This window comes from Sphaeramia orbicularis, chromosome 1, assembly GCF_902148855.1.
Source record: "Sphaeramia orbicularis chromosome 1, fSphaOr1.1, whole genome shotgun sequence".
NCBI classification, from domain to species: domain Eukaryota; kingdom Metazoa; phylum Chordata; class Actinopteri; order Kurtiformes; family Apogonidae; genus Sphaeramia; species Sphaeramia orbicularis.
The window spans coordinates 32877008-32889168 of record NC_043957.1 but is presented as its reverse complement, the minus strand read 5'-3'; the positions used below and the strand labels follow the sequence as shown (position 1 = coordinate 32889168).

The 12161-nt window shown below is 40.0% G+C and overlaps 1 protein-coding gene across 2 annotated transcripts in view; it reads left to right on the top strand.

Moving 5' to 3' along the window:
* The first annotated feature begins 2737 nt into the window (after positions 1-2737).
* gne (glucosamine (UDP-N-acetyl)-2-epimerase/N-acetylmannosamine kinase) overlaps positions 2738-12161 on the top strand; it is a 40136-nt gene continuing 30712 nt past the window's right edge. The window contains exon 1 of one of the 2 annotated variants that reach the window (XM_030144214.1): positions 2738-2920. Coding sequence is in view for 1 of the 2 variants with exons in the window: in XM_030144200.1 (XP_030000060.1) it covers positions 8826-8864 (39 nt within the window). In the remaining variant the exon portion in view is untranslated. Of the gene's footprint in view, positions 2921-8716; positions 8865-12161 lie in introns of those variants that run through there. The other variant, XM_030144200.1, reaches the window with a different exon arrangement.

Below are 12161 nucleotides of genomic sequence, written 5' to 3'. Positions count from 1 at the left end.
AGAAGTACATGTCCCGTATTGAGCTGAAAAGGGACGCACTGTTTCACACACAAAAAAACAGGCAAAATGAATTCACCACTCCAGAAGGGATGAAGGCAATTGGGTCAGCCGGCCCTACCAGCGAGGTATCCCTTTGTTTTTTTTTCAGGGAGCTGGCCACCCTATCTGTATGTCACATCGACATGTGCACTTGATTGATTTCAGAGTTGTTGCCAGGCTCCCCTCCGTAGTTCAGCGCTGTTGTACTTGCAGAATAAAGCTGACTGAAATTAAGTGAAAAGACTTCCATGCAGCCTTCTGAAAAATAAAACCTTCACTTATGCAGACATACCCTTTCAAACAGGCCCTAGAACTTTTGATTTAATATACAGTGATGGAAAAAAGTTTTTGGACACCCCATGCATGTGTCACATATTGCATTAAGAATCACTCTTTAGTCATTGAACTCTGCCAAGTATTGTTCTATTAACCAAACCCACATGCCCCTTTTTGAACTTGCACCTTTCAGTTGAAGCGTTCTGATCAAGGTTTCAATAAAACAGTGTCCATTGAAACACATCCAGGGTGTGACATGTTGAAAATGTTCCAAACAGAAAGTCCTGCAGGTGTTGTGTTTCACATGTTACACAAGTACAACCACAAAGACATGCATGGTTTGCAGAATGCATTGTTTCTCAAGCAACGAGGCGGGCCATCTAGGGAAGGCACGGAGTGTTGCCAGGACAGGCACAAGGTCGCTCCTGAGTGTTTTTTTTTTTTTTTTTTTTTCAGGTCAAAACATGTGGCAGACAGAACTAATGTTTAGGTGTTGGAGGACCCTAAGGTCATTTTAGGGACTACAACAGACAAATCTCTTGCTTTAAAAGACAAATAGATTAGGTATGGAGAATGGACAAATATTTGATGGAGTGAAAAGAAAAACAGGTAATACTCTGTTTTTGCACAGCTTGTACAGTTTGCATGTTATTGTTCTGGAAGTATGTGCAATGAGCAACAAATTATTATTTAAGATAAGCAAAAATGGTTGGTGAATGGATGGCTATAATATTGATTTTCTTTCAATAAAAGTTATACTTGAACCATTGTTATAATAACCAAAAAAAGAGTTTTAGAACCACTAGCCTAGAGGCACTTTAAGACTACGAGTACGATAGTACTTCCTGAATTTACTTCTTGAATATGATGAAATAATTCACAACAGTGAATAATCTACAACAGTAACTACTGGACAGTTTGAGACAATGATTTTAACCCATTCTACCTCAGTGTGCAACTGTCACAGAGTATTTGGACTTGAGCATTTTTGATTTTTCAGCTGTCTGTACATGGCTTTATATCTCGTCCATGTACTGTATATAATTAGTCCTTATACAAACAATTCCCAGTGTTATTACAAATGAGGGAAACTCCAATGATTTCTAGGCTTAGAAATCATTGGAGTTTCCCTCATTTGCCTCATGTGTATTCTTTGACTTTTCCAGTGCTTTCAACAGCATCCAACCCAGCCTCCTGACAGACAAGCTGCTGGATATGCACCTTCACCTTGACATTACTGCTTGGATTTCAGACTACCTCACAGACCGGCTGCAGTACGTCAGGGTGGATGGTATCTGAGGTGGTGTCAAGCAGTACCAGGGTGCTCCAAGGAACTGTACTGGCTGCATTCCTCTTCATCATCCTCTATAACTCTGATTTCCGGTTCTACTCTGGATCCTGTCACCTCCAAAAGTTTTCAGATGACTCTTCCATAGTCGGTTGCATCAGCAGCAATGAGGAGGAGGAGTACAGAGGACTGGTGGAGAGCTTTGTTGTGAGGAGGAGTCAGAACAACCTTAAGCTCAACATCAGTAAGACTAAGGAGATGGCGGTGTACTTTAGAAGGAACCAGAGTCAACCTGTCCCACTCATACAAGTACCTTGGGGTCCGCATAAACAATAAACTGGACTGGTCAGACAACACAAATGCTCTGTACAGGAAAGGCCAGAGCAGGTTGTTCTTCTTGAGGAGACTGAGGTTGTTTGGTGTCTGCAGCAGGCTCCTTAAAACCTTCTACCAGTCCATGGTGGCCAGTGCACTAATCTCTGCTGTGGTGTGCTGTTGGGGTGGTGTTAGGACTGGTGAGGACAACAGGCTAAACAAGCTGGTGAGGAAAGCCCGTTCTGTGGTGGTACTGGCCCTGGACAGTCTGGACACGGTGGCTGAGAGGAGGGTGAAGGACAAAATCTGTGCAGTCCTGGACAATCCTTCTCACCCTCTGATGAGCTGTGGCTGATGGGCAGCTCATTCAGCCAGCGGATTATCCCACCCAGGTGCAGGACTGAACGTTCATGCACTCCTTCAGTCCAACCACCATCAGACAATACAACAACAGCTTAGCTTGAACTACATCCTGCTCTAAGCAGTCATTTGCATCTGTCAATGTCACTCACTTGCACACTTATAAAAACTCACCTACTGCACACTTGCTACTTTATCATTATTATTGCAATTTTTTGCCACTTTAGTCACTTTAACAAACTTGTTTATACACACACACACGCATATATATGGATGTATATAACCCTAACCCCCCCCCCCCTTTTTTTTTTTTTAATCTTTTTTTTATTTTTCGATTGTATTTGGTGCATACTGTCTTGTGCTGCTGTACACACTTGAATCCCCCCTTAAGGGATCAATAAAGTATATCTTATCTTATCATACGCCTTTATTGTGAAAGTCTCATGATGCACTTCCGGCCATGTTGGGGGGGTTTGCATCTTGTTTGATGGACAGTGTGCGCCCCCTCGTGTGAGCCCCTTTTGTGCCCTCCAATAACATTGTCTGATAGCTACTGAAAGCCCACAGCAGAAGAGAAAGAAGTGGATGTAACCACTGATGGTTGTAAACTGAGATGAAGACAGCGGCCCTGAAGGGTTCAAGGTAAATGCCGTTATACAGCGTGTCACTGTCAATACAATGTGAACTGGAGTCAGGTTTATAAGTTGAGCTAGCAGACAGTTAGGTGGGCTTCACTGGCTAACATTAGCTAAGTTTATGCTCCTGCGTATGAAAATCAGGAAGGGTTTTAGCCAACGTGTCCTAAACGCAGACCTAGTTGAAAAAAACTGCGTTAAATTCGATGCTACTTGTTTTTGCTTCTTCTTTGTCAATGGGCTAACTGATGCTAGCAGAACTTTGCAACTAAATAATATCAGACCACACCCTTTCAGATTAGCTAAAGCTGTAATTGCTGGTCTTACATTTACAAGATCATCATCCAGATGCTTCTTTTAGGTGTGGAGTGTGAATCACCCTGCTAAATGGAACCAGACGAGATTTGGGTTCGACTGTTAGCAAACTCATCACCAGCAAGCTAACAGACGTTTTCTGCTAGCACCGAGATGCTTTTGTGCTCGATCAGAAGGAGTCGTATCTATGGACATACTGCAATTTCTTATCATATTTGATTTACTAGTGCATTTCGTGCAACGTAGACATCCTCAGATGCTACAGCATTGGCCATTGTGACAAAACATACTCCTAGCATCATCACGATTTAGCTAATGATGCTTTCTTATTAACAGTAGTATTAATAATACTTTCTTATTAACAGTAGTATTAATACTTCTCTTTAGTGCTTTCACAACAGAGGCTATATATTGTGCCCGTTTGACCATCAGGACACACCCATGGCAACAGACTAAAAGACAGTCATCATTGTTATTCATTTTAGTGCAATCCTATCCCTTAATGCTCTGTAGCCTGAGGACACAGACAACAGCTGTGTCCACTGCCACATCCACACATTTAGGTGAAAAGCTATCTAACTGAACTCTGTGAAGGACATTGGTTTGCAGTATTTTATTACCAGTCACAGTACAGTTACAGTACTCCATTGTAATGGAACAGTAGCAGTGCTGCAGCTTCAACTTTCCTCATCATTCTGCTGGGAAAGTCTTGAATGTGCTTTCGGAGTGTTTGACTGCAAGCTGTATTAACTGGTCATTTGGTTCTGCGTCTAATTCATAGTTATGTCTCTTCTTAAGACTGTTTTGGTAGCATTTTTGCCTGGATCTCATATGTTAATATTATTTAATCATGCGCACTGTATGTTTGGACTATGTGATATGACATTGCAGGTCATCAGCTGTGGAGTCAACATGACATGCCATAGGAACATTTTAAACCAAATGGCCTATTGTGAAACCTGTAGCATTGGGTGATTTTCTTTCATAGTATTTATTGTATTTATAAGTTTATACCATGGCAGTATATATTACAATGCTGGTTCTGTGTGTTGTCACAGTCTTGCTCAAAAAAAGGAAAAAGAGGAGAGGACCACCCATGACCACCATGTGATCACAGAGTCCTAGTGCATTTGTTCCTAAGGAACAGCCAGTTCAGGTTTTACTACTGCACCACATAATGCCACATCACCAAAGACGCACAAACAGGAAGTCTTTTGAACTATCGCACTAAGTGTTTACAACCGTTGCCAAACATTTTGGCACTGTCACAAATCAGCTCCTTGCATAAATATGATTTATTTGATTCTAAAAGTATTTCACACTTAAACAATGCTTGTAATTGTTTTTCAGTATACCTCAAACATGTAGGAAAAAAACTGAAGAGCAAAGCTTGAATGATTGTAGCAGAAGAGCTACTTTACCATACTGTACTTCCTCACATTTATAGATCTCATCAAAATAATTGTTCTGTGTATTAAATTAAGAAATGGCTTAAATTAACCATTTTGTACTTCATCAAATTTAGGGTAATTAGATTTTCCTCTTTTTTAAACTTCTATTATGTGATAATAAAAATATGCTCTACTATTTCTGTAATATCATAAATCACACTCTTTGGCTGTTTTTTATTTGGGCATTGTACCTTCTTCCACAATTCACATTTATTTTGTGTTGCTGGAAATTTGCAACACAAAACAAACATGGAGGGCACTTACTGTGACACAGCAGGTTAAGTCTAACCGGGAGACATTTCTGTTGCAGTCTCAAATAAAAGAAGAAAACTTAACTATGCGATATGGTACGTTATGGTAAATTTAAGTCGTTTCTTAACCGAATTTACCAAAGCAATTATTGTAGTGGGATCTATACCATTTCCCTGTTTTAAAACACATACAGCATAATAGAACAGTAACTGCAGATTAACCTCCAGCACTTCACTATGGATAGACAAAGTATAGCTCTCAATGGACTGTAATAAACCCATTATAGTAGCAACATGTAAATTCTACAAAACCATCGGGTAGGGCTTTGTATATGTACAGTACTCAATGGTAGCTGAGTAGACAAACTGAGAAATGGTGTTGTCTGTCATGCCAGTTCTTATGGCATGTGGCATGCTATATGTATGCATTTTCAACCTTTCGTGTATTATTCAACGCTGTCTGATGGTATGTCAATTTATGCCAAGATCTCGAGTTCACATAACCCTAACCTCTAACCCTAACCATCAGTGTCTGGTATTTGACACATCGATTCAGGTTGGACAGGGGCCTAATAACGCCGTGAACATAGACACGGAAAGCTTAATGCTTACAGATAACACGGCAATTAAAAGTGGCGTGTATATTTACGTGAGTCATGATATCATATTGGAGTAGAAATGTTTTGAAAGAACTCAAATTTTTTTAATGACACAATCTGTAAGTTCTCTTTAAAAAGTACATAATATAACAAATGAAGATTGATTATGATCTAAGATGGTGAGGTCACCCAGCCAGTAAGTTCATTTCATATGGAGAAACAGTTGATATTCCAAAAACAGATTTAAAAAAAAAATGCTTTTTTAAAGACTTTTTACCTCCGCTAAGGAGGTTATGTTTTTGCCAGGGTTTGTTTGTTTGTCTGTCCGTTAGTGTGCAACATAACTCAAAAAGTTATGGACAGATTTTGATGAAATTTTCAGGGTTTGTTGGAAATGGGATAAGGAAGAAATTATTACATTTTGGTGGTGATCGGGGGTGGGGGGGCCCACGGGGGGGGCGCAGACCAGAAAATTTCATCAAAATCTGTCCATAACTTTTTGAGTTATGTTGCACACTAACGGACAGACAAACAGACAGACAGACAAACAAACCCTGGCAAAAACATAACCTCCTTGGCGTGGGGGGGCCCACGGGGGGGGCCACTGATCAGCCTTGGCGGAGGTCTGCGCTCTCCGAGTGCTTCTGGTTATATATTGAATTGCAATAGAAAATCAAAGGCAATCTAATACTAATTATTTTCAAAGCTGTATTAGTTTGCTTGATTTTAAGATGCTCCAATGGAGTGACAGGATGAGTCCATAGTTCATGGTCTGTGGCTTTGTTTACCCCTTCATTTCATCACACTGATCCTACATTGACTAACCAGCTGTGACACCAGTGTTTAGTTTGATGTGGTTTATTTTGTCTGGTATGCACCAGGATGTCCCAACTGTGTCAACACTGAAAGGTTTTATCTCCAGCACTCATGTTCACTTTTTAAATTCGTTGTTTTGATATGGTCCGAACATTGCCTTTCCCTTATGTCAACATAGAATAAGTATAGTGTGTGCTAATATTGACTTGAAGTCATTCGATGATATACTAGGATGACAATTAATGACAGCTTTTCCACTCCTCCCTTATATAAACACAATACTATGCCTACTATTAGGTCTGTTTGGCAAAGCAGAAAGCAAATTTCCTTACAAATGCATTTCTTAGTCTATGCATTAACATATGTACAACAGGAATATTCAGAAATTAATAAATAATATTCAAAACAAACATATTCATTCAAAAATAGCATAGAAGCTCTATGGCAGAAGCTGGACAGGGAATGGAATTAAAGAGTCTAATTTAAAGAAGAATTTCATGGAAGCATGGTATGATACACCTCTGGATTATTTTACAAAACCTTTAAGACAGTCAACCAAAGAGATTTCCAAATGCAGGATTTCAAATGGAGGTCACATAATTTACTGACCTTTGCCTGTAGAAGCCATTTAGTTCTGATTTATGTCTGTGTTTTAATACTGTGCCCATGCTTCCTATATTTTCTTGTTGTGCCTTACTGAAGACAATGAACCTTTTATACTGTGGTAAAAGGCTGGATATACCTTCAGCTAAAAGATGTATTTAACCTATTTTTTATTCTAGGTTATTGCTTTGTGAATAGGTGTGTTTGATATATTCAGTCTTGTATCATATTATATGTAGTTTAATGTCATGGTAACAGTGTATAACACAATATAGTAATTGTTCTGTAAATTGATTTAAGAAATGGTTCAAAATAACCAGGTTCTGCTTCATCATATTTCATTATTTTTGCTCATTTGGGACTTTTATATTAACTTGTTAGAATTACTTAATTCTGAGTCATTTTCACTCTCCTTAGTGTTTGCTCCCGTTGCCTTCATTCTTGCATCAAGCTTGTAAATTTTAGGTTAGTGTCACTACTGGGTACACTGTTTTGCACAACAGTCTACTTAGGAGAGGCAAGACACACTGTTTTTGTACTTTTAGGGCATTTTTTGACTTCTCAGTGTCACCTTCTCACCAGTACACATTATAAAGAGAAATATCTTATTGACATATTTGTTATTGCACTGACAACAAGACACCCAAGCTCTTCTGAATGTTATCTGAATCATAAGGTATTTACAGGACTCTATATTTCCCCTTGTGGGATGCATTCACTTCAAAATACTTCATTTCAAATTCACAATGGCTCATTATGTGTCTTCATTCTTGACTGATGAGCTTGTCAGTTTAGGATGACAATTGTACACATAGGCTGCAGTCTGCTAGAGGGTTGTCTAAGGTGGTGTGGCTTATCTGTGCTGCTGAGGGGAGTGGTGACATCTGAGCAGAGAGTGATAATAGGGGGTTTGGGGTGAAGAATCTTTCTTTCTTTCTTTGCTAAAAACCTGACTAGGGACTGGAGATGGAAACTAGCAATAGCTATAATCTCTTCATGTGCAGTTACTAGCTACAGCTTGTTTGTGACAGGTAGAAATTATACTATGTGATTTGCATTGTCACTATCAAATAAACTTTACAAATGAAAATAAAATAAGAATGAATTAATAATGAAAAAAAAAAAAAAAAAAAAAACTAACAGAGCGGAAGGATTGTTAGAGATGTGACCTGGCTGTACTAAGGAAAGATGTAGATGCAGTAGGGCTGCAATTTATATTTGTCATTGTTGGTAGGAATAATCTTTCAGTAATTTCTTGATTAATCAATTCATTGTTTTGTCTACACAATGTTGGAAGATAGTGATAAATATTGATTGGTGTTTCCAAAAGCTGAAGATGACATCCTCAAATGTCTTGTGTGGTCCACAGCTCAAAGGTGCAGTATTCAAAAAATGTTATGTTAACAGGGAGGGATCGGAGGACGTATTTCCTGCAAGGAAAAGAACACATACAGTGTGCGTTTATTAGGGATGTCCCGATCTGATCTAAAGATCGGTATTGGCTGCCGATCTGGTATTTTTTGGAAGATTGGATTGGAAAGCTGATGTCCACTGGACACCTCTGCGCAAAGCTCAATTTTTACGAATCCACGTATTTGGTATCACACAATGTAGGATGATGTAAATGTAGGAAATTAGTATGCCTGACTATGAAACCTCAAAAGTCCACGGAGTCCACACTGGTCACTGTGACTGGTTGAATTTGCATTAATAGATGCGATCGCAACATCGTGAATTCCTGGAGGGACTATTAAATGTGGCCTGGCTAAACGGTGAAATAATATCGAATAATAATGGAGAGGAAGGAGACTGAAAGGAGAAATGGGTGATTTCTTGTTTTTTTCCCTTTTATTGCTGAGAGTTCACAGAGCCGTGGGATGGAAAAGCATGTGGTTAATGTGTGCACAGACCCTCATGTAAGTCAGATGGCCTTTTCTTTGTTTATTTCCTCTCTCCTTGCCTCAGTATTTGGTCTTTATTTCTGTGTCACCCGCTGCCGTCACCTCTTTCTTGTTCTGCCCGTACCTCTGTCTGCCACTCCTGCTGTATCATCTGTATCTTTGGTTCCTGCCTGCATCCCTGCTCCCACATCACTTTCTTGTGATACTGGAGTAGAAGTCATTGGTGCTCTTAATGAAGTTGTGGGTGGCTGAGGAGAAATGCAGAAGGGATTTTTAAAAACTGTCGTTTTAGTGCAAGGGATTAGACGACTTCCCATAACTACAACACTGGCATTCATTTTTAGTAATTTTTTAATTATATATATTTTTTTTTTCATGTAGATGCTATCCAGTACTGCCAGCCTTTAATAGAAAGAAAGATAACTGTATTTTCACATGCTATACATTGACACGTAACATACAAACATGTTGGACAGGAGCAGTGTTCATTTTGATTCTGATTTCCAATCTTTGCTAAAATACCATTTATGTACAATATTTCAGATGTGAACTGATTTAACTTTGGTCTGCTTTTAGTTGACTAAATGTTAAATTGTCTTTCACCACTTTTGAGTGATCAGTAAAAAAATTGCATGACAACTTTTATATAGTTGTAATATGTAGGAAATTCTTTTTTGAAGTATAAGGCTGAACACAGGACTTTATTTTCAACAGTATATTTGCAGTGCTCTAGTTTGGTTGCAGCCCCCAGATCTCTAAATCCTCCTGCTTGGGGTTCTGAAACTATGGATGACAGATAATGACACTCTAACCCAGTAGTGTCAAACTCATTTTAGTTCAGGGGCCACATAGCCTATAGCCCAGTTTAATCTCCAGTGGTCCAGACCAGTAAAATAATGAGATAATAACTAGAGCCCGACTGATATGGGATTTTTGGGGCCGATGCTGATACCGATATTGGAGGCTAAAAAAAGCTGATATCCAATAATATCGGCCGATATCCGATATTGGCCGATAACCGATATATTGGCCGATATATGAAATAAGAACACTGATCTACGCAGGATATAATAATCTTATATTAGATAATTGTGGACAGGTGGATAAACAGTTGCATAAATCTTTGTTTATCTCACAAATATAATTTACACAACTTTCAAATGCAAACTATGCAATCACAAAAATAATTACAGCAAAAATATTACTTACCACACAATTATGTTTTCACTCACAAATTTTGATGTGTGTGCCTCACGGCACTACAACTTCTTATGTGGACTAAGGACTAAACTGAGCATGTGCAGAGTGAATTAGGTGAGTCCTAAGTTGTTCCTGATTGGAGCAATTGCAAGAGTTACAAATGACCCGTGTTACAACTGTCCCCGTTCTCCCCTACACTATTAACATCCAGGCCTGCTGGCAGAATGAAACTGTGAGGTACACAGGAAGTGCACGGACATGGGTGTGTGTGGGGGGGGTGCATACTTCATAAGACGGGGGGGGTCCGTGATTTTCGGAGTAGGGGGTGGGTGGGTGGGTGGGTTGGGGTGCTTAGTGGTCCAACCTTGTCGGAGCGCGCGGTAGCAGTCTGTGATTTTCGCCGGAATGGGGGGTCGGAGTGGGGGGGGGCAGTCCATCCTTGTCAGAGCGCGCAAGCGGGGGGGGGTGTATAGCTCCATAATTATGTGACTGTGTGTGGGGGGGGGGGGTGATAGTATAATTGTCCGAGCAGGAGTGAAAGTGAAACTAACTCGCTTTAAAGTTCCTCTTATTCTCCGGGCAGCACACACAGGAGCAGCGAGTGACAGAATCTCTGCGCAGCAAAAAAAAGTAAATATATCGGCTACATCGGCTACATATTGGCCGATGTTGATTAATTGGTGATACGCTATAATTGGCCCAATTAATTGGCCGGGCGATTAATCAGTTGGGCTCTAATAATAACCCATAAATTAAAGCTACAAGCAGCAGTGGGACCTCGCCCCACCAGAGGTTGCGCTACACATTTTCATTGTCCGTTATTTTGACGGACAGGGTTGTAAAAATTCCATCATAACATTATTACCCGTCATTTCAAATTTTTATTTTTTAATGATAAAGAGATATATTTAGTAGTATTTAATGTTCAAAAACATCTCAATGATACAGCAGCTGTAGTTGCTGTTGGCTGATAAACCAATGTGATATCACGACTCGCATAATTATATACGTCACTTTTAATTAGTGTGTTGTCATGTACTGAGGGTTAGAGTTCAGGTTCTGTGAACCGGAGATCTACGCACAAATTGACATGCCATCAAATAACACATTAACGGTAGAAAATGCGTACATATAGCACACCAAATGCCATCAGAACTGGTGTATTCCTTGCTTGTCCATCATCGTTCACTGCATCAGTCCCTCTTTTCTTTAACCGCGTTTATCAATGCCATCACATTTACTGGGCTTTCTAAAATGAGACTCGGCTATCTTCACATTTTGCGCTAGCAAAGTAGCATCTAATTTTGGCTAAAGTCAGCTAAACAACGACACAAGACTTGACACTGACTGATTAATTTTCACACTCACCATCAACTGGACAGGGGGTCTACTACAGGTGGACTAACGGTGAGTCATGTGACTGCAGTACTACCGTTGTATTCAGTGTAGTTGTGAACAGTGGTGTTGTTGGTTCTATACAGGTAGGATGCTGTTATGGACTGTTTGATGCCTTGTTCAGAGACAGACAAACCAGCGATTCTGTGAACAGGACCTGTTCACAGTGTTGTGTGAAAACTTTCTTTGGTAGTGTTATGAGACTGGTGTGTGTGTGTTCCTTAAGTGCGAGAGCAGTGTGTGGCGCGTGCGTGTGCATATGGTGTGAGTGGTTGAGCAAGGTGAGGGAGCAGCAGTTTTGAGTATGAGTGTGTAAGAGGACAGAAGGAAAAAGTGTTCTAACATCGATACACTGTGCATAAAATAAAAGCTGCTATCTTCCACTACTGGCAAGGGAGTTAACCCTGACATTGGCCCTGGAGGAAATCTGCCCTGTGCTCGCTGACTATGGTCGGACGAACCGAGCAGGAAAGGTTAATAGTAGATTACCCTCAGTATTTTAATCTGCCAAAATGACGGACGGCCTTCAGAATTTTCCGTCATTTAAAAAAAAAAAAATCCGTCAATGACGGAATATTTTCGGTTAACACGACCTCTGCGCCCCACGCGTTCTACCTCCTGCAACCGTCAACACCTCGGCTCCACTCACACCTTTCCGTCCCAGCAAGAGCCCCCTCCTTTTGGCGTTTGTTCTCCTTTCATCCCTACATAACACCT